Raw genomic sequence first — 18,697 nt, forward strand, 5'->3', positions numbered from 1 at the left:
AGCGCCGACTAATGGGAGCTCAAACAAGAGGGCAGGGGCTCGTCTTGGGTCTCCTGGGCATCTGGCGAAAATTGTGTTTCACACTGTCACAGAAGAGTGTTTTTAAAAGGATAAAGTAATTTGATTATAAAAGGAAGCAACTATATTGAAAAACAGTTATCAAACAAACGGTTAGTGGGTCCTCTGAGAAACAGATGCAAAGGCAAGATTGAACGTGCGGGGAGTTTTGCCTGTAAGGAATGGGGGGAGGGAATGGGACAAGGGCTGGGACAGTTGTCAGACCCAGTGAGGGAGAGAGGGAAGGAAGAGAAGCACCTAGAGGCCTGGGGGAGGCCTCCGGCCAGAGGAGGTCCCTATCTCCCAGGAGTGGGCCAGGCTTCCTGTCCCCGCGGTCCTCGGTCGGTCCGTCTGTGGCAGGAGCAGCCCCTGCAGGCGAGGCCGTCAGTCCGGCAGTCAGCATGGTCCTGCCGTTAGAGACCCGCTAGAGCCTCTCACGATGCCGTAGAAGTTTCATTCACAGCTGAAGAGAGTCTAACAGCAGGCCCATAGTTACCATAATTTCAAAGTCATAATGAGCATAAACAATATTCTGAGATATCTGCAACAACCGTAATGTGATATAAAAATAACTGAGATTTCTTCTGAAAGTAAAGTCACAGGCGTGGCTAATACTACTACGGTTTGTTGTCCGCATTCATAATTGGAAGGCAATGGGAAAATCTGGTTAGGATGAAAGATGTTCTTCTCATTCAAGTTTATGGACGCCAGGACATTTCCTTTAATCATGAAAGGTCAGTTCCAGGAACGACTCAACAACCTTGGTGGGCAGCTCAACAGCATCATCAATCCCCACCCCAGTGGGCTGGCTTCTCCTCTCAGTCACAGCACGCCTGCCGCACCTTTAGCTTCGCCTCCTGACCCCTCCACCCGCCGCAGGAATAAACGAACACCCTGGTCTTGTGTCCCTTTTGAAGAAGACACGAACTTCCCAGAGGTCACTGCCGCACACCTCCCCTGGTACCTGCTGGCCTGCACCTGAACCAGTCGTGCGGCGGGACCCCTGGGAGGGCTCAGACCCCCGGGGGGGCAGGACCACTGGGAAGAGGTGATCCAGATGGGGTTCTGCTGGGGGCACCTGGCTGGCTCAGTTGGTGGAGCATGTGATTCTTGATCTCAGGGTCATGAGTTTGAGCCCCATGTTGGGGGTAGAGCTTACGTTAAACAAACAACAAGAAAAAAACAAATGGGATTTTGTTGGCAGAGAAAAAAGGGAATTTTTTTCCCTGCTCAGGGTAGCTGAGTAGACCACCAACCCCATGGGTAACACCCAGTGAATGCCCCGTGATGAACGGCCCCAGGGGCAGGACAGGCAGTGGCAGCGGGGGGTCAGGGCCCTGGGTGGCCGCAGGTGCTGCAAAATCAAAGTATGGCTCATTCTCATAATCCATATTATTTTCCAATTGATTTGTCTTTTTAGAAAAATAATATGTTTTACTCCCAAATTATCAAGTAAGATCGATACTCCCAGGAGTGGGACCATGTCTGTCGTGTGATTCTGTGTACTCCCTGGCACTTTGCAGGAGGTGCGTGAGCCTCGGGCTTGTGAAGCACAGATTTAACTACCTGGGTTTGTCACCTGCTGGTTGGGTAACCTTGAACAGAGTGCTTGGTCTTGTTGCTTGGTTTCCTTGGCTGCAAAACGGGGATAGTATTAATGCCTACATAGAGGATTTTTTGGTAAAGCTTTCACAAGGTAAGGTGCGTAAATCTTGGTGCCTGGCGCGTAGGAAACATCTGCTGTCGTTCTAAACCATTCCCCTAACGTTCGTGTCCGCGTTCTATTGCTGCACCCCAAAACTCAGTGGCTGGAAACAAAAGTCATGTCTTATTTAGCCCCCGAGCCTCCAATTTGGGCAACACTTGCCAGGGAAGGCTCCTGGCTGCTCCAGCGTCTACTGGGACGGCTCCCGTGGGGGCTGGAGGATTCGCTTCCAAGCTGGCTCACTCACTCGGCTGGCAAGTCGGTGCGGGCTGCTGGCTGGGAGCTCAGCCAGGGTGGAGGGCTGGAAGACTCAGCTGCCCTCCGTGTGGGCCTCTCCATATGACCTGAGCTTCCTCCCAGCATGGTGGCTGGGTTCCACGGGCAACCATCCCCCAAAGAGAAAGCTGTGTGGACGCTGTATTGCCTTGGATGACCCAGCATTGGAATCCACACAACATCACTCCTGCCATATGCGATCAGTAGAGACAGTCCTAAATGCTCGCCCAGATTCAAGGGGAGGGCACATCGACTTCACCTCTTCATGGAGGGTGGGGGGATGGGGGTAGCAAGGTTCCGGAAGAACATATGGGACTGGAAATATTTCTGTGACTCTTTTTGCAAACTACAATCTGCTGGAGCTAGATAGTAGGTGATTTCCCAGTCTTGAAAACCCTGATATATCACCAAGCAGGAAGTTTATTTTCCACTCTTGAGGATTATTCCCTTAGAAAGGCATCTCTTGGAACAGGCATGTTTGCTAACATACTAACAACGCTTTATTTTTTTTATTTTTTATTTTTTTAAAGATTTTATTTATTTGACAGAGAGAGAGACAGTGAGAGAGGGAACACAAGCAGGGGGAGCGGGAGAGGGAGAAGCAGGCTTCCCGCTGAGCGGGGAGCCCGATGCGGGGCTCGATCCCAGTACCCTGGGATCATGACCTGAGCCAAAGGCAGCCGCTCAACGACTGAGCCACCCAGGCGCCCCACTAACAATGCTTTAAACAATAAAGGCATTTTATTACCTCCTCTAACAAGAAAGCCAGAGGTAGGAAGTTCCAGGTTTGGGAATGGGCTCACTGAGACCGTTAAAAGCCCTCTGTGTGCTGGTTTTCTGCCATCAGATGTGTCACCGTGTCCCACCATGTGTGACAGCTGTAGGCCTCAGCTCCTCAGACTGTAGCATTCAGAGAAAGAAGGAAAGGAGCCAGGCATCTCTGGCTCCCGCCTTCCCTCTCTCTCCTCCTCCTCGATCCTGATATTTTTAACAAGGAAGAAAGTCATTCTTAGAAGCCCCAAAGCCCTAAGCAGATGTCTCTGTAGGTCTCATTGGCCAGAACTAGTTGTGTGGTTCCCAAGAGCTGCAAGAGAGGCTGACAGAACAGGTGTGTGGTCTTCCCAGCCTCCGTGTGAAACGTGGGCTCTGCGGCCAGAGAGAAGGAAGGGAATGACTGTAGGGAAGGCGGCCCACGAAGGTGGAGGTGGGGGCTCCCAGATCAAAAGGCAGGAGCCTTAATAAAACTTCTCAATTGAAGTTTAGTAAACAGAATATGCCCGAGTTATGGGGGCGCACCTTGGTAAATTTTCTGGAGGTGAGCACACTTGAGTAACAAGCACCCAGGCCGTAGACAGAGCTGGCCGGCCCCTCGGCAGCTCCCCCCAGACCCTCTCCCACTCACTACCCCTCTAGGCCCTAACAGCATAGATGCATCTGTCTGCCTTTGTACTTGGTATCATGGGAATCATGAGATATTGCTGCGCTGCGTCTGGTTTCTCTCCATCAACATTATGTCCACGAGATTCATCCTGACTGAGGCGGGTGACTGCCCACTGCTAGTCATTACGGCTGTATACTGTTCCACCACGTGACTCTTTGTCCTCTGGGCAGTTTCAAGGTTGGAGCCATTGTGAATCGTGCCGCTGCGGATGTTCCCGGATGCATCCGTGGGTGCCTGGGTGCACCCGTTTCTGCCGTGTGGGGGCCTAGGAGAGGCCCTTCTGGGTCAGAGCAGGTGCCTGTGTTCAGCTTTAGCAGGTGCTGCTCGTTTCCAACAATGTGCACTCCCACCAGCAGCTGTGAGTGCCAGTTTCTCCACAGCCTCACCAACACTTGCTGTTGTTCGTTTTTCATTGTTTTAATCCTTTAGAAAAGATTTTATTTATTCATTTTAGAGAGCGAGCGAGAGAGTGGGGAGGGGCAGAGAGAGGGAGAAAGAATCTGAAGCAGACTCCATATTGAGCGCAGAGCCCGAGGTGGGGCTGGATCTCACCACCGCGAGATGGTCACCTGAGCCAAAACCAAGAGTCGGATGTTCAACCTACTGAGGCACCCAGGCGACCCTATTGTTCATTTTTTAATTTTAACCACTCTCAAGGAGCATGGAGTGGTATCCTCTTGGGGTTTTCATTTGCATTTCCTTGAGACTAATGAAGTGGAGTGACTTTTCATTGTTCACATTGGGTGACCTTCTGTGAAGTGGATTTAAGTCTTTTGCATGGCCGTGAGCCAATGGAAGCCCTTGATGCACACTGATGAGCTGCTTTCCAAAATAGCGGTGCACAGGTAGCTGTCCCTGAGCCCTACCTGTGCTCCACACCCGTCTTCTGGGTGTACACAACCCTGAATCAGGCACACGGCGCTGCGGGCAGAGCGGAGCTGGGTTTGGGCTCCCACTGCCTCCATGACCGGGAGCCCTTCACGCAGTGGGCAACCTGGCCATCCATGCCCAACCGCTCTGCCAGCCCCTACATTGTACAGAGAGCTTCACACTGGCCAGCTGGGCCGTGCTCAGAGGAGACCAGAGGGAAACAAGAGTTTGCATTCCCTGGGTGCCTTAATGCTAGAGGAAAGACGACTCAGGGGGACCTGCTCAGTGGCTACAGATGATCAAAGGGCTGTTCTGGGACCCAGGGATCAGATTTGTTTTAGGAGGCCCTACAGGCCCAGAGCCAGGCTGGCAAATTTGAGCTCAACACGGGTTAGGCTGTGAAGGCTCCGTGAGGTCTAGGTCACTTCGATAGCAGCGTGCCCAGCACACAGTAGTCACCTAATTATGCCTTTGGGATGACTGCTGACTAGCGCTATCCTGCAACAGATGAGCTGCGTCGGGAGGTGGGGGAGGGTAGTGAGCTCCCCGGCACTGTGGACGGGCAAGGCCAGGCAGGTGACCATCATCGAGGGATTTCACAGGAGGGAGTAATGCCTTTGGTGCTGACTGCTCTGCATGATATTAAAGATGTCCCCAGCCCCTGGACTCTGTGAAGCTATGAATTACCCATGCTGGGATTCAGTAAATGCAGGCTGATCAGTATTAGCTGAAGCAAAACCTAATTAGGAAGGCAAATTGATTTCCAAAAAAAGAATTGGATGATGTGTTCCCGAGACTGTTAGAAATGGTTTTTTAATTGTCTGCTCTTTTGTATTATTCATGCCATTGTGTGCCTTTGTGAGCGAAGTCTGGGGAGGTGGCCCAGGCACAGGGGCCAACGAGGAGCAACACGGAGCTGAGAGCTGCTCTTTCTGCACTCACCCCCACCCCAGGTAGCCCGGTCCCAAGGGAAGGGCATCTTCCTCTTCCGGAGGCTGAAGGACATCATGGACTGGAGGAAGGTAAGCTTACCTCTGCCCTTGCTGCAATGAGGGGCCCCGCCGTCCCTCCTTCAAAGCTTGGAGGGCTGGCAAGGAAGCTCTGGGGCAGGCCCATAGGAATGGGGTCCCTGAAGCCAGATTGCACGGGTTTAAATCTTGATTTTTTCCCCTTAATAGCTGTGTGACCTTGGGCAAGATACTTCACCTGTCTGTGCCCAAGGAAATGGGGGATAGTAGTAATAGCACCCGCTGAGGACGCAATGAGTAGTAATAGCACCCGCTGAGGACGCAATGAGTTAATACGCCTAAAACCTGAGAACATGGCCTCTCTACCTGGGCCTCCTGCTCACCTGGTTGGGGAGAGTTCGGCCGACTCTTCCTGTAGATCCTAGGCTGAGCCTGAGGTAGCTCCCTCCCTCCCCACCACCCCATCCCTGTCCCAGACATAGCGTAGAGGAAATCCTGGTTCCAGTCCTGCCTCTGCCATTCTGCAGCTGTGCGGTCTTGGGAAAATTGCTGAACCCCTCTGAACCTTAGAGATGTTAATAGTGCAGGGTGAGGGAGAAGAGTAGGATGACCAGCTCCCTCACAACCAGACCCACTGCACGAGCTGGTACTCAATAGATGAATTTCCCCCCTGCCCTGTGTGTCCTGATTCTGCCCATGAAACCGGCAGGGCACCGCGGGCAAGAAGCTGACCAGCTTAGAGGCCCAGCCGGCCCGGAGCACTGTCAATCCCTCTGGCAGCCATGTGAGTACAGGTAGGGGCTGGTCCGGCGCCCAGGAAGGGGAGGCCCGGTTACCTTGGGGTGGGGTGATAGTAAGTGAAGGAAATTCTGCCCTGGGGGCCAGGAACCCTGAATTCCAGGGGCTCCCTGCCACTGGGCTATTGTGTGACCTCACCAAGTGAGTGACACTTGCCTTTGGGCCTCGGTTTCCTCACAAGGTTACTGTGAAGGGGGACAGTGGGTGAGAAAGGGCTTTGCGGACGGTGAGGTGCCACACAGGTGTGAGAGAGGGCACTGCTGTCTTCCTGAGCTGGGCTGGCGGCGGGGGGGAGAACTCGCAGGCAGAGAAGGGACAGGAATGTCCTTGGGCGTCTGACCGGTGGAACCTTCTACAGAGGTGGACCAGTGTGTGCCTGCGCTCTCCCCGGTATGGCGACCACTAGCCACGTGTTGACATTGAGCACCTGAAAAGCTGCCGGTACCACTCAAGGGCTGGATTTTACATTTCTTTTCCTTTCTTTTATATACATAAAATTTACCATTTTGACTGCTTTCAAGTGTATAATTTAGTGGCATGAAGTATATTCACGCTGTTGTGCAACCTTCCCCACCGTCCACCTCTAGAACTCTTTTATCTACTCCCAGAACTCTGGCCCCAAGAAACACTGGCTCCCTATTTCCCCTCCTCCCACCCCAGCCCCGGGCGGCCATCCTTCTACTTGCCATCTCCCCGGATTTGACGACTCTAGAGACCTCATCTAAGTGGACTCAAACAGTATGTGTCCTTTGTGTCTGGCTTATTTCACTTAGCGTAATGTCCTCAAGGTACATCCATGTGGGGGTATTTAATTTCACTTACTTTTCATCAGTTTAAATGTAAATGGACAGCGCAGGTCTGGAGGTTAAATGCCGAGGCTCTGGGCCCAGCCTGCGGGTCCACTTCCCAGCTGTACCACTGCACAGCTGTGTGGCCTTGGGCAAGTCACTCCCCTTCTCTGTGCTTCAGGTTCTCATCTGTAAACTGGGGATAACATGAGTACTTACTTCCCTGATCGGGGTTGATATACCCCGAGGAGAGTGCTTAACACAATGCCTCCTACACAAGGAATGCTCCATAAATGTCAATAATCGTTATTTTTACAACTAGGATGCGAGAAGTTCTGACGACCAGAAGGATGAGATCCCTGTGGAGAACTACGTAGCTCAGCGCTATATCGAAAACCCCTACCTGATAGGAGGTGAGACGACCCCTCTGCCCAGAACAGCGTCTGTGCTGCTTGGCTGCTCTCACCTCCCCGGGCAACGTCCTCCCCTCTCTCCCCCAGTGACCCCATCCTTTCTTGTGGCTTTAAACACCCTCCATATGCCAGTGACCCCCCAGCTTTCTGTCTCCAGCTGAGACCTCGCCCTAACACCCCGGATCCTGATGTCCCACAGCCTGCGGCATGCCCTCTTGGGCACCTGCCAGCAACTCAAACCCAACAGCGAGCCTAACATCCAACCTCGCCCTCCTCCTGCCATGGGGCTCATTCCCCAGCCTCCCCATGTCCCCAGCCCCTCCAGCCCTGGGTGTTAAGCCAGAGGTCGAAGACCATTCCGGGTGTGCCCCTCTCTTCTCCTCCCCGCTTTGACCTCCATCAGGCTCCCACGCAGCTCTTGAATCCATCTGACCACCTCCATCCCGGTTCTGGCCACTGTCCCCTCCTGTCCTCACTGGTACCCACAGCTGCTCTGGCCCCCTGTGCTCCACTCCAACACAGTAGCCAGGGCGACAAGGCACCCTTCAGTGGCCTCCCGTGGTTGGTGAAACAAAATGCAAAAACTGCACATGAGCTGGCCCCTGCTGACCTCGCTGACCTTGCTGACCTCACCGACCCCATCTCCTTCCACTCTGCTGGCTCCGGGCCCCTGCAAGGCCCGCCCTTCTGGGTTATTGGGCACCTCTCTTCCTGGAGCCTTCTGCATGAAGCCTTCCTTGATTCCATGTCTTCAGCCTTTCCCCAGCATATCTTGAGATTTTATTTATTTATTTGCGAGAGACAGATAGTGAGAGATAGCACGAGCTGGGGGGCGGGGAGGGGCAGAGGGAAGGGGGGAAGCAGGCTTCCTGCTGAGCAGGGAGCCCATCATGGGGCTCGATCCCAGGACCCTGAGATCATGACCTGAGCCGAAGGCAGATGTTTAACCAAGCCACCCAGGCACCCCAGGCTTTTCTAGGTATTAACCCTCCCCGCCAGTCACCCTCTCCTTGTACCTCGTGTGCTTTTATTGGCATTCACCCCTGTGTGTCCATTACTATAACCTGCAAACCCAGCGCGGTGCCTGCCCACGGTCGGTATTTGTTGCATGAATTCTCTCCTTGCCCGGCAGGCCGCAAGTTTGACCTGCGCGTCTACGTGTTGGTGATGTCGGTGAGTAGCTAAGAGGGGCCCCTCCTCCAGCCGCAGGTAAGGAACAGCTGGAGGGAGACAAGGGGCAGAAGCCATTCTGGGGGGGGGCACCTGTGTGAGCTTGTCTGATGTTGCCCGCCTGGGAGAGCCCACGGGGCATCCGAGGATAAGAGGGGGGTGAGTAAACAGATCCCACTTTTGCCATCCCAGGGTCTGGGTTTGCCCTCTACCTGTCCTTTATTCACCCAGCCATCCATGGTAACCGCAGCTAACTTTTAGTGAGCACCTACTAAGTACCAAGCCCTGGTATTTGGCAGATTTTATATCATTCAGTCCTCCTAATAACCAGGGAGGTCGGTTCGATTCTTATCCTCATTTTACAGATGAAGAAACAGATACAGCAGGGTTGAGTGACTTGTCCAAGGTCACACACTGGTGACCGACAGAGTTGGGGTTCAAATCCAGGCAGCCTAGCCCCAGAGTCTGCTCTCAAACTAGGAGTTGCTGTGCTCCCCACCCCCCCCACTCATTCAACAGTGTTCAGACCTTCATGGTATGGCACTCTGTGCGGGGCACCGGACATAGGGTGTGGGACGCAGGCTCAGCCCTGTGCTCCTGGAGCTTACTGTCTGGTGGGGATTATGGACACACGCTGAGCTGGGGTGTTGCTTGTGGTGGTGGAGCAGAGAAGAGGCCTGTTCATTCTATTCCCTTCTGCATCTTCTTCCCACCCCCAGCACCAGGGAAGGAGGGGCTAGAATCAGAGGAGGCTGACCCTGGAGCAGATTCTTGAGGGGTGATGTGGGAAGGAAGGAAGGGCACGCTGGGTGGAGGAAACAGCAGGTGCAAAAGCTCAGAGGGGCAAAAGTGCTCATATTCACCCCCACCCCTGCCTCCCCCTCCTTTCCCTCCTGGACGCAGTACCTCCCGCTTCGGGCCTGGCTGTACCGGGACGGCTTTGCCCGATTCTCCAACACCCGCTTCACCCTGAGCAGCATTGATGACCAATGTATCCTGGGATCGCTGCCTGCCCATCTCCCATGCACCCTGCCCCTTCCCATCCCCCAGCTGGTCAGGGAGAACGTATTCATTCCACAGAGCGCCAAGCTGGGGTCTGGGCACAGGAGAAAACAGCAGCGAACAAGACGGGCCTGGTCCCTTCCTCCGGGCCCTGACAGTCCTGTAGGGAGCCCCCAGTGATCCCAGGGGAGCGGCTCTGCTCTGCTCAGAGCAGCTCACCCCAAACTGCTCTGCCTGACGATCATTTTGGTGGTGTGCCGGCCATCCGCACTGGTTCACGGTCATAGGACGGGAGAGTTTGAGCCTCTCCGGAGACCGTTTGCATCCTTTCATGTGCTTTAGTCATTGGCTCATGTATTCACTCAAACACGATGTCCTCTTCATCCACCACGCTGGCAGGGACCGAAAATTTGGTAACACACTATGTCGGCGAGGCTGGGGGAATACCGGTGCTGCTGGGGGAGTATAAGTTGGTACAACCGCTTTGGAGGCGACCTGGCAAATGTCTATCAAAAGACAAAAAGCACATGCCCTCTGACCCAGCAATCCCTTCAGGGAATTTACCTGACACATACACTCACGGTATAGGAAAAGGAGGTTGAAAGGTTATGCACTGCACAGCCTTGTTTGTGAGAGCAAAAAAAGATAGGAAATAAAACCAATGGCTCATTTACACAATGGAATACTATGTGGCTGTTAAAAAGGAATGAGGGCCATGCTTTATGTGCAGATGTGAAATAATCTCGGTGATGTATTGTCAGTTGGAAAAAAGCAAAGTATAGAACTCTGAAAAGTATGCTTCCGTTCACATTACAGATCGCTCTCTGTGTATCTGTGCACAGACATCTCTGGAAGTACAAGAAATTGGAAACAGAAGTTGCCCTTGGGAGGGGACTTGGGCAGGTGGGCACAGGCGTGGGGAAGGACATATGTCCTCAGACACATTTTGATGCCTTTTCGTTTTTGAACCACGAGAGTGTATTATTCGGTTAGAATATCCACATCAAAAATAATGTTTCTAAGATTTTCAGACGCGAGCATCAGAAGAAAAGAGGTTGACAGTCCAGAAACGGGGAGATGAGAAATCAGCAGGACGAGATGGCCTGCATGTGGGAGAGAAGGAAAGGAAGGTGCTGCGTCTGCTAAGCTGCTGACGAGGGCAACCCAGCCAATGCTTCTAGCCAGTTCGCGCCTCTCGTCTTAATTTTGTCTCTCGATTATGGGTCTGTCTGAGCTACTTGCCTGCATGCTGGAATGGGAGGGAGCCCTCCTGGCTATTTCCTACAACTTTCCCCCCATCTTTCCAACTTTAGCATCTTTAGTATGTTTGTTTCATTTTGTAATTCTAACAAGCATTTGTCATATGCAAGTTAACATCTATTTTAGGTTCATTTTTTTGGCCACCGTGTGTTTTGTTAAGATTAAATCACCCACGTAAAGCATTTAGGACAGTGCTGAGCCCAGAGTGAGTGCTCAGCACGCCTTAGTCATCCCCTGCCCACTATTTACAAGTGTTTGTGTATCTCTGGGGTCGTGGGGCCTTAATAAGCAAATCCCAGCCTCCTCCAGGACTACTTTCTAGTTAATGAGGCTTTCCTGCTTGCACAGTGAGTGAATACACATTATTTTCCATAACTTCTTTTCATTGTTTTTAATTTTTAAATGTTAAAATAGTTAAAACGTATAGAAAAATGTAGAAAAGACTATCAGAGAAATCCAGGCATCCATCCAGATTTGACAAATGTTAATATTTTGCCACATTTGCTTCTATTACACACCCAACTTTTAAAATAATAAAGCAGGGCGCCTGGGTGGCTCAGTCGTGGGCGCCTGGGTGGCTCAGTCGTTGGGCGTCTGCCTTCGGCTCAGGTCATGATCCCAGGGTCCTGGGATCGAGTCCCGCATCGGGCTCCCTGCTCGCCAGGAAGCCTGCTTCTCCCTCTCCCACTCCCCCTGCTTGTGTTCCTGCTCTCGCTGTCTCTGTCTCTGTCTCTGTCAAATAAACAAAATCTTTAAAAATAAATAAATAAATAAAATAAAATAAAATAATAAAGCAACTTTGGAGGCACCTGGGTGGCTCAGTCAGTTAAGTGACCAATGCTTAGCTTTAACTCAGGTCATTATCTCAGGGTTGTGGGATCGAGCCCCACGTCAGGTTATGTGCCTAGCACAGAGTCTGCTTGGGACTCTCTCTCCCCCTCTGCCCCTCCCCCCTGCTCTCTCTCTCTCAAATAAATAAATACCTCTTAAAAATATATACATAATAAAGCAACTTTGGATCACAGAATAATAAGACATATTTTAACCTGACGCTAAATATATATATTTACATTTTTATATATAGCTCATGCACAGTTACTCAAATAATATATGCATATATATACGTACACACACAAAATACAAAAGTAACCACCTCAACACTGTAATAATAAATAGAAATAAGTTAAAACGCCTTTGTGGGGTGGTAAAAGGAATGATAAAGCATCTGCATGAAATTGCACAGCTGTTACAATGAGGTCAATTGAACTGTCATGGAAAGTCATCTGAGATAGACTATTAAGTGAATAACAACACACAGATATAGAACTGGTAGGTTTATGATCCTGATTTGGCTTTTAAGGAAGGATGTTTCTGTTTAGAAGAAGGTAAGAAAGGATGTTCACTAATTTATTAATTCTGAAAACCACAGAGGATTAGAATCAGGTCAGGAACTTTTATTTCCAACTTTACGTGTTTTCCTGTATTATCAATTGTTTTTTACAACCATTATGTATTACTTTAATAATAAATATAATAAAATATTTAAAGAGTATAGCTTTCACAATACAAATAGTATAGCTTTTTAAAGACAAATCAGAAAATTCAGAAAATGTACAAAAAGGGGGTAGGGGGAGAAAGGCCTTCTCTAGTCATGTTTTCCAGAGACAACTACTTATCCTTCTGATGTATTTCCTCCTAGGTTCATTTGTATGGTTTTTTGTTGTTGTTGTTGTTTGTATTTTATAAAGGAGTGATCCCACCATATAAACATAACTGTTTTTTCACTAAACATGTCAGTATTTTCCTTGCAGACATTTTTTATTAGTTATAAAATATTCCACTGAGTTGGATTTACTGGTTTACTAATCCTCCACGCTGTGGGCATTTGGGAAGTATTCAGTTTCCTCCAATTATGACATATAGTGCCACAAAGAAATGTATTTTTCATAAATCTTTTACTATATTTAAATTTTTTCCTTCAGATGACATTGCAGAAGTGTAACTGCTGGGTCAAGGGCTTATGGCTAGATTGTTTTCCAGAAGGTTCTTTTGTATTTTTACCCTTCCATTGACAGGGCCCATTTTATCCCTGCTCTCCGGTTCTGAAGACAACCATTTTAAAGAGACATTTTTAAAACAACTGGCACGTATAGGTGAAGCATATACGGGCATTCATTATACTTGCAACGATTCTGTGAGTTTTGAGTTTTTCCAAATAAAAAGGTTGAAACATATGTAACTGACTTAAAGGGGAAGCAGGATTTTGCCTTAGAATTTGCATTTCTTCCAATTGTATTTTTGCCCCATTTGCATCCCTTTAAAATTGGGTATCGTCTATTACTGGAAACGTTAGGCATTTTCCCAGATGGTCTTTTGCCAGTTACGTCTCCTCTGATGTGTTCATATCCCTCTATTTACTTATCTATTAGGGTCATAAATTTTTATTGTTAACAATTTATGTGGGATTTTCATGTGACAAAACATTAGCCTATCAGAGTTGCTACAAATCTTGTCTCTAGTCATGCTTGCTTTTCATTCTTGTCTTGATATCTGATTATTTTTATGTTTACATAGTTGGCCCATCCACTGACTTCCTCTGATTTCTATTATCATTTCTAAGCAAAAAAAAAATTTCCTGCTGAAAGAGTTCATAACTAATCAGTTCCACTTCTCTACAGATTGGTTTTGATGGTTTGCTACTCTTTGCCTATTTTCCCACCTATGTACCCAGCTTAATAGGTGAGGAAACAGGCTCAGAGTTTAAGTGACTTGCTCGAGGTGGGGCGGGGGGGGAGCCAGTAAAGATGCAGGTGGGATTTGAACCCAGGCCCAACTGGTTACAAGGCCCACATCCGTGCTGTCTGGGCTGTTTGGTAGCCTTCCTCATCAATGGCCAAGCGCAAGTCTTAGTTTGGTCTCTGGGGGCTACATGGCACAGGGCTCATCCTTCTTGCTCGCACTAGTCCTTGACCACCAACCTCACCCAGATGTTCACCTCACCAATGTTGCTGTGCAAAAGACATCTCCTGACTACCACCCAAAGAAGGTAAGGAAGCTGGGCTTCTGCCTTCCAGGGCCAGCCTTTTGGGACCGGGTTGGGGTGGGGAGGTGGGGTACCAAGGAGCCCGGGACAGGCCTATCTTGGGCTCATAGTTCACCAGTGAGGTCAGGACCACCCTTCCCACTTGCAGGGCCCAAGGCAAGAGTACAGATGGAGACCCACACATCATGTGTCTAAATAGTAAAGTTACAACTCAAAGAAACACACCCTGTAACAAAATGTGTTCTATCCTCCTACCTTGACAAGTATATTCCCATCCATCCATCCATCCATCCATCCATCCATCATCCATCTTTCTTTCTCTCCCTACCATCCATCCATCCATCCATCCATCCATCCATCCATCTAATAATCTAATAACCTATCTAATAACCTGGCAAGGCCAGGTTCAAGTTTAGAATTCTCAGACTTCTCAGAGTTAAGAGCCAGAACAGTGGGGCACAGGGAGACCTGGCCCCCAGCTCACACCCACTCGCTTCTTTTCCCTCCCCCAGCTCCATCCCACACACTCCCATTTTCCTGAAAACAGTAACCAGTTGGTCGTCTTTGGGCCTTGGGGTACACACATGGTCAGTGCAGTCTGTCCCCAGGAAGGCAGGCCCAGGGAAGAAGCCTGTGCAGGCTGTTTGGGCAGTGACTTACGGGGTCCTGAGTACCCTGGCTGTGCTCTAGAAAGAGAGGCACAGGCTCTGGGTGGGCACCCCCCACCCCCAAGCATGCAGTAGCCTTGCCCCACAAGAGGGACAAACTCAGAGTTCTCCTACTCACCGGACTCAGGCCTGGGCCCTTCTTGTCCCAGCCCAAGGGCCATGCAATGCTGATTGTTTGAGGGTCCCAGCAGGCCGGGTCCCGGTTAATTGAGGCTCCCTCTCCCACCCCACCTGGGTGCTCGGGGCCCCAGGGCTGCAAGTGGATGCTCCAGCGCTTCCGTCAGTACCTTGCGTCCAAGCACGGGCCCGAGGCGGTGGAGACGCTCTTCAGCGATATGGACAACATCTTTGTCAGGAGCCTGCGGAGTGTGCAGAAGGTGATCATCAGCGACAAGCACTGCTTTGAGCTGTACGGCTATGACATCCTCATAGACCAGAACCTCAAGCCGTAAGTGGGTAGGCTGGCAGCCCGGAGAGTGGGGGGCTGTTGTACGTGCTGTACCCGACTGCCCGGGTTTGATCTCTGCCGCTTCCTTGTGTTGCGCCTCAGTTGGCCCATCTGTAAAATGGGCATTGTGCTTATAGCATTAGTATGAGGAATGAATGAGGTACCGTCCGTAGAGCACTGAACCCCAGGCCTGGCACTGAGAGACCTTTCTGGAACATCTGCTGAGCCAGGGATCCTTCCCTAGTCCCGGGCAAACTTCTTTGTAAGCCCTGCCGCTTTCAGGATGCAAAGTGCCACATAAGGGAATATTGTTATCATGTCGCTTTCTGCCAAGAATCTGGCAACAGTGGCCGGCTCTTCCCGGCTCGCCAGTCTCCACTCTCCCTGCTCCCGCCACCCCACAGTGCCCACGGAGGAGGTTGAACGGAGGAGGAAAACAAGCCTGAGGTGGTAGGGACCACAGTGATGGCCCCCATGTGATACAAAAGGACCCAGAAGCCCAGCGGGGTTGTTCCGGGTGCTTGAGGCCACGCAGTAAGTCAAGGGCAGAGCCAGACCCAGGGTCATCATTTCTGGGCCAGTACTGCGGCTCCTGGAGCCAATCCCCTCCCCGGGGTCACTGGACTGGTGTGGAGGGGTTTTCAGAGCCAGGAGTTGGAGCCCCAGAATGAGGCCTAGGTCAGATAGCTTCAAGAGAAACAGGGTCCTGGGGCCAGTGGGTCTCTCCTCTGCCCCCTGCAGCAGGACGTGGCTGGGGAAACAAGTTTGGGAGGGGGAGGGCCCGCGTCTGCCACCGACCTGCCCGGTGAGCCCTTCCCTCTCTGGACCCCAGGTTCTTGTCCGTCAACGACCTGGTTGCGCAAAACCAAAGTTTGTAAGCTGGGGGCCCTTGGGACCCATCGCTATGGTCCTTACCACCTCAGGCTTGTTTTCCTCATCAGTTCAACCTCCTCTGTGTCTGTGACCCACAGACACTTGAGTTTGGACTTCATACGGTTTTTTATTTAAATTCATTGATGATCTCTAAAAAACGGGGAGATATTTACACAACAGTCTGGAGTTTTGCCTTTTCTGGAAAACTCAGAGGGTCTGCTGACCCTGGGCCACACTCCCACAGGGCAGCAGTGTCCTGGAGGTGCCGTGGCAACAGTGGCAGGCTCTTCCCTGCTCGCCAGTCTCCGCTCCTCCCTGCTCCCACCACCCCCAGCGGCCAGGCACTTGCCCTCCGCAGGCAAGCGTTCACTAGGGCTCTATTGGAAGAAGGAAGAGCAATAGGAGGGCGGCAAGATCACTCCACCCCTCCAGCTTGCCTCATTTAGGTACCACTTGGCCCCTGTGGGGATTTCAAGTTTGTGACCACTGTCTTCAAAAAGTTTTAGCCGCTGAGTCCTTTCTTCTAGTGGAAAAATGGAAAGAACGACCTTGGTTGAATTGAGGGTTGGGCCCAGGCACCACATGTAGCCTCTCGGCAAAATTTCAGGGGCCCCACGGACCAGGTAACCCTAAGGCCTTCCATGCCCCTCCTTCCCCAGGTGGCTCCTGGAGGTCAATGCGTCCCCGTCGTTGACAGCCAGCAGCCAGGAGGACTATGAGCTCAAGACCTGCCTCTTGGAAGACACCCTGCATGTGGTGGACATGGAGGCCAGGTAATGGGGGGCAGCCTCGCTCAGGCACCCCTGGACATGACAGCTGGGGCCCCCAGCAAGGAAGACAGAACTCACAGCACTGGGACTTGAGCAGTATGTAGGGGTGGCTCAGGCCTGCTTGCCATTTCATAGATGGACAAACTGAGATGTTCACACAGGGTTATATCCTGGTTCAAGGACTCAGCCCTTTTGGGGCAGAGCAGGACCAACAGCTTCTGAGATTCAGCCCAGCAGGATTTCCTCCACACTTCCTGACCGTGAGACCCTGGACTTCACCTGTCTGAGCCTCAGTTTCCTCATCTGTAAAATGGGAAACATCATGTTTACCTCTCAAGGTTGTTAAATTAATTTACCATGATTATTTATTGTAAAGTGTCTAGCTCACCGTAAGTGTTCAGTAAGAGACTATATATTGTTTTAACAATGTGTATATAATGGGACAATCCAGGGTCTGACTTCAGGAATGGCTGAATCCAGGTGCTCAGTCGGTATTGATTGGTCTGTCTGCTCACTGGCTCACTCTCTCTCTCTCTCATTCCCTTTCTCTCCCTTTCTCCCTCTCCCTCCCCAACCCCCACTTCTTTCCTATGCATTAGCTTTTTCCCAATTATTCCAGGAAAGGTTGAGGTGGGGATTGTATAGGTGGGGATTATGTCACATGCCCATCTCTGAACCAATCATTGTGACTCTGATGGACTGGGCCTACATCTTGTGCCCATCTCCCAGAAGGGTGGGATCATCCCCACCTGAGGCATGTGAGTGAGAGAGGGAGGAGTACCTGGAAAAGTCAAGTACCCTTAGGCTGAAAGAAGCTGAAATGGGTGCTGAGCAGGCAGAACCTCAAGTGTCCTCTATATCTACCATCACTTATTCATTGAACAAACATTTGGGCCCCTAATATGTGCCAGGACCTGTGCCACACCCTGGGGACACAGTAAAGGACACAATAGACCTAGTCCCTGCTTTCCTGGATTTTATGGTCCGGGAAGGACGGCAGACTTTAAGTATAAGTAGGTTCGTGTTACTGAGGGCAAGGGTGGGAGCCTGGGGACAATAGGGGAGATGACCCCTCTGAGTCCTGTCTGGGCCCCCGGGAAATGGGTGGACAAAAGAAGGAATTCTGACAGCATGGGCACCAGTAGGGTGCAGGGAGGGAGCGGGGAACTGGCCTGGGTCTTCGGGCCCCACCAGGTGCACCTTCATCATCCCCTTGTATCTCCTGCCCATCCAGGCTCACAGGAAGGGAGAAGCGAGTGGGAGGCTTTGACCTCATGTGGAATGATGGCCCTGTCAGCAGAGAAGAGGGGGCTCCTGACCTGTCGGGGATGGGGAACTTTGTGACCAACACACACCTTGGTATGTGGGGCCAGGTGGGGAATGGGCACTGGGGATGGGTCATGAGAGGAGCCAGGTAGTCTAGGAGACAGCTTGGCACAGTGGTTAGACTGTTTTCATTTGTCCTACCATTTACCAGCTGTGTGACCTTGGGCAAGGGACTGAACCTCTCTGTTCCTCATCTGTAAAATGGAGATTAAAGAGTTTTTACTCTCAATATATGCCTGGAACACCACCTGGTACATAGCAAGAGATCTTATTAATCTGCCAGGAGGTGGATTTCAAGAGACTTAGGTGAAAAAAAAAAAAAAGCACACTGTGTTAAAAGAAATTAAGGACTCCAGTGCTTGACTTCAAACTTGGCTTTTAAAAAAGTGAAAAATTTTCCTGATTATAAAAAGTATTTACTCCTTGTAGAATATTTGAAAACCAAAAGGAAATAAACCACCTAGACATAACCAACTTTAACGATCTGTTGTATTTCCTTCCAGTGTTTCAAAAATGTGTATATTCACACTTTTTCTTTCACCAAATGGGCACTGGCTGGAGTTTTGGGTCCCACTTTTCCATGTAGCATATTCCATGTCATTCAACGATATTAATAAGAGCCTCTCTTCTGGAAACACTTTCCGGCTAGGTCCAAGCTAAATATTTTACATACATTATTTCATTTTTAGGCAGCTTCTATCGTTTTACAGATGGGGAAATGGTCTCCAGATCTTACATAACTTGCTGAGGGTCCCAGTTATAAATGGTGAGCCAGGACTTGAACCCTAGTCTCTCTTACTCTAAAACCTGAATGCTTGGCC

General features: G+C 50.6%; 1 protein-coding gene across 1 annotated transcript in view; it reads left to right on the plus strand.

Annotated features, from left to right (window-relative positions):
- The window catches only part of TTLL9 (tubulin tyrosine ligase like 9), a 38,101-nt gene that overhangs the window by 15,933 nt on the left and 3,471 nt on the right, over positions 1 to 18,697 (plus strand). The window contains exons 6-14 of the mRNA XM_032419595.1: positions 5,303 to 5,371; positions 6,027 to 6,101; positions 7,226 to 7,316; positions 8,449 to 8,489; positions 9,390 to 9,477; positions 13,736 to 13,794; positions 14,711 to 14,907; positions 16,440 to 16,553; positions 17,785 to 17,909. Of these exons, the coding sequence (XP_032275486.1) occupies positions 5,303 to 5,371; positions 6,027 to 6,101; positions 7,226 to 7,316; positions 8,449 to 8,489; positions 9,390 to 9,477; positions 13,736 to 13,794; positions 14,711 to 14,907; positions 16,440 to 16,553; positions 17,785 to 17,909 (859 nt within the window). The remainder of the gene's footprint in view (positions 1 to 5,302; positions 5,372 to 6,026; positions 6,102 to 7,225; positions 7,317 to 8,448; positions 8,490 to 9,389; positions 9,478 to 13,735; positions 13,795 to 14,710; positions 14,908 to 16,439; positions 16,554 to 17,784; positions 17,910 to 18,697) is intronic.

This window comes from Phoca vitulina, unplaced genomic scaffold (genome assembly GCF_004348235.1).
Source record: "Phoca vitulina isolate PV1807 unplaced genomic scaffold, GSC_HSeal_1.0 scaffold22, whole genome shotgun sequence".
Classification (NCBI taxonomy): Eukaryota; Metazoa; Chordata; class Mammalia; order Carnivora; family Phocidae; genus Phoca; species Phoca vitulina.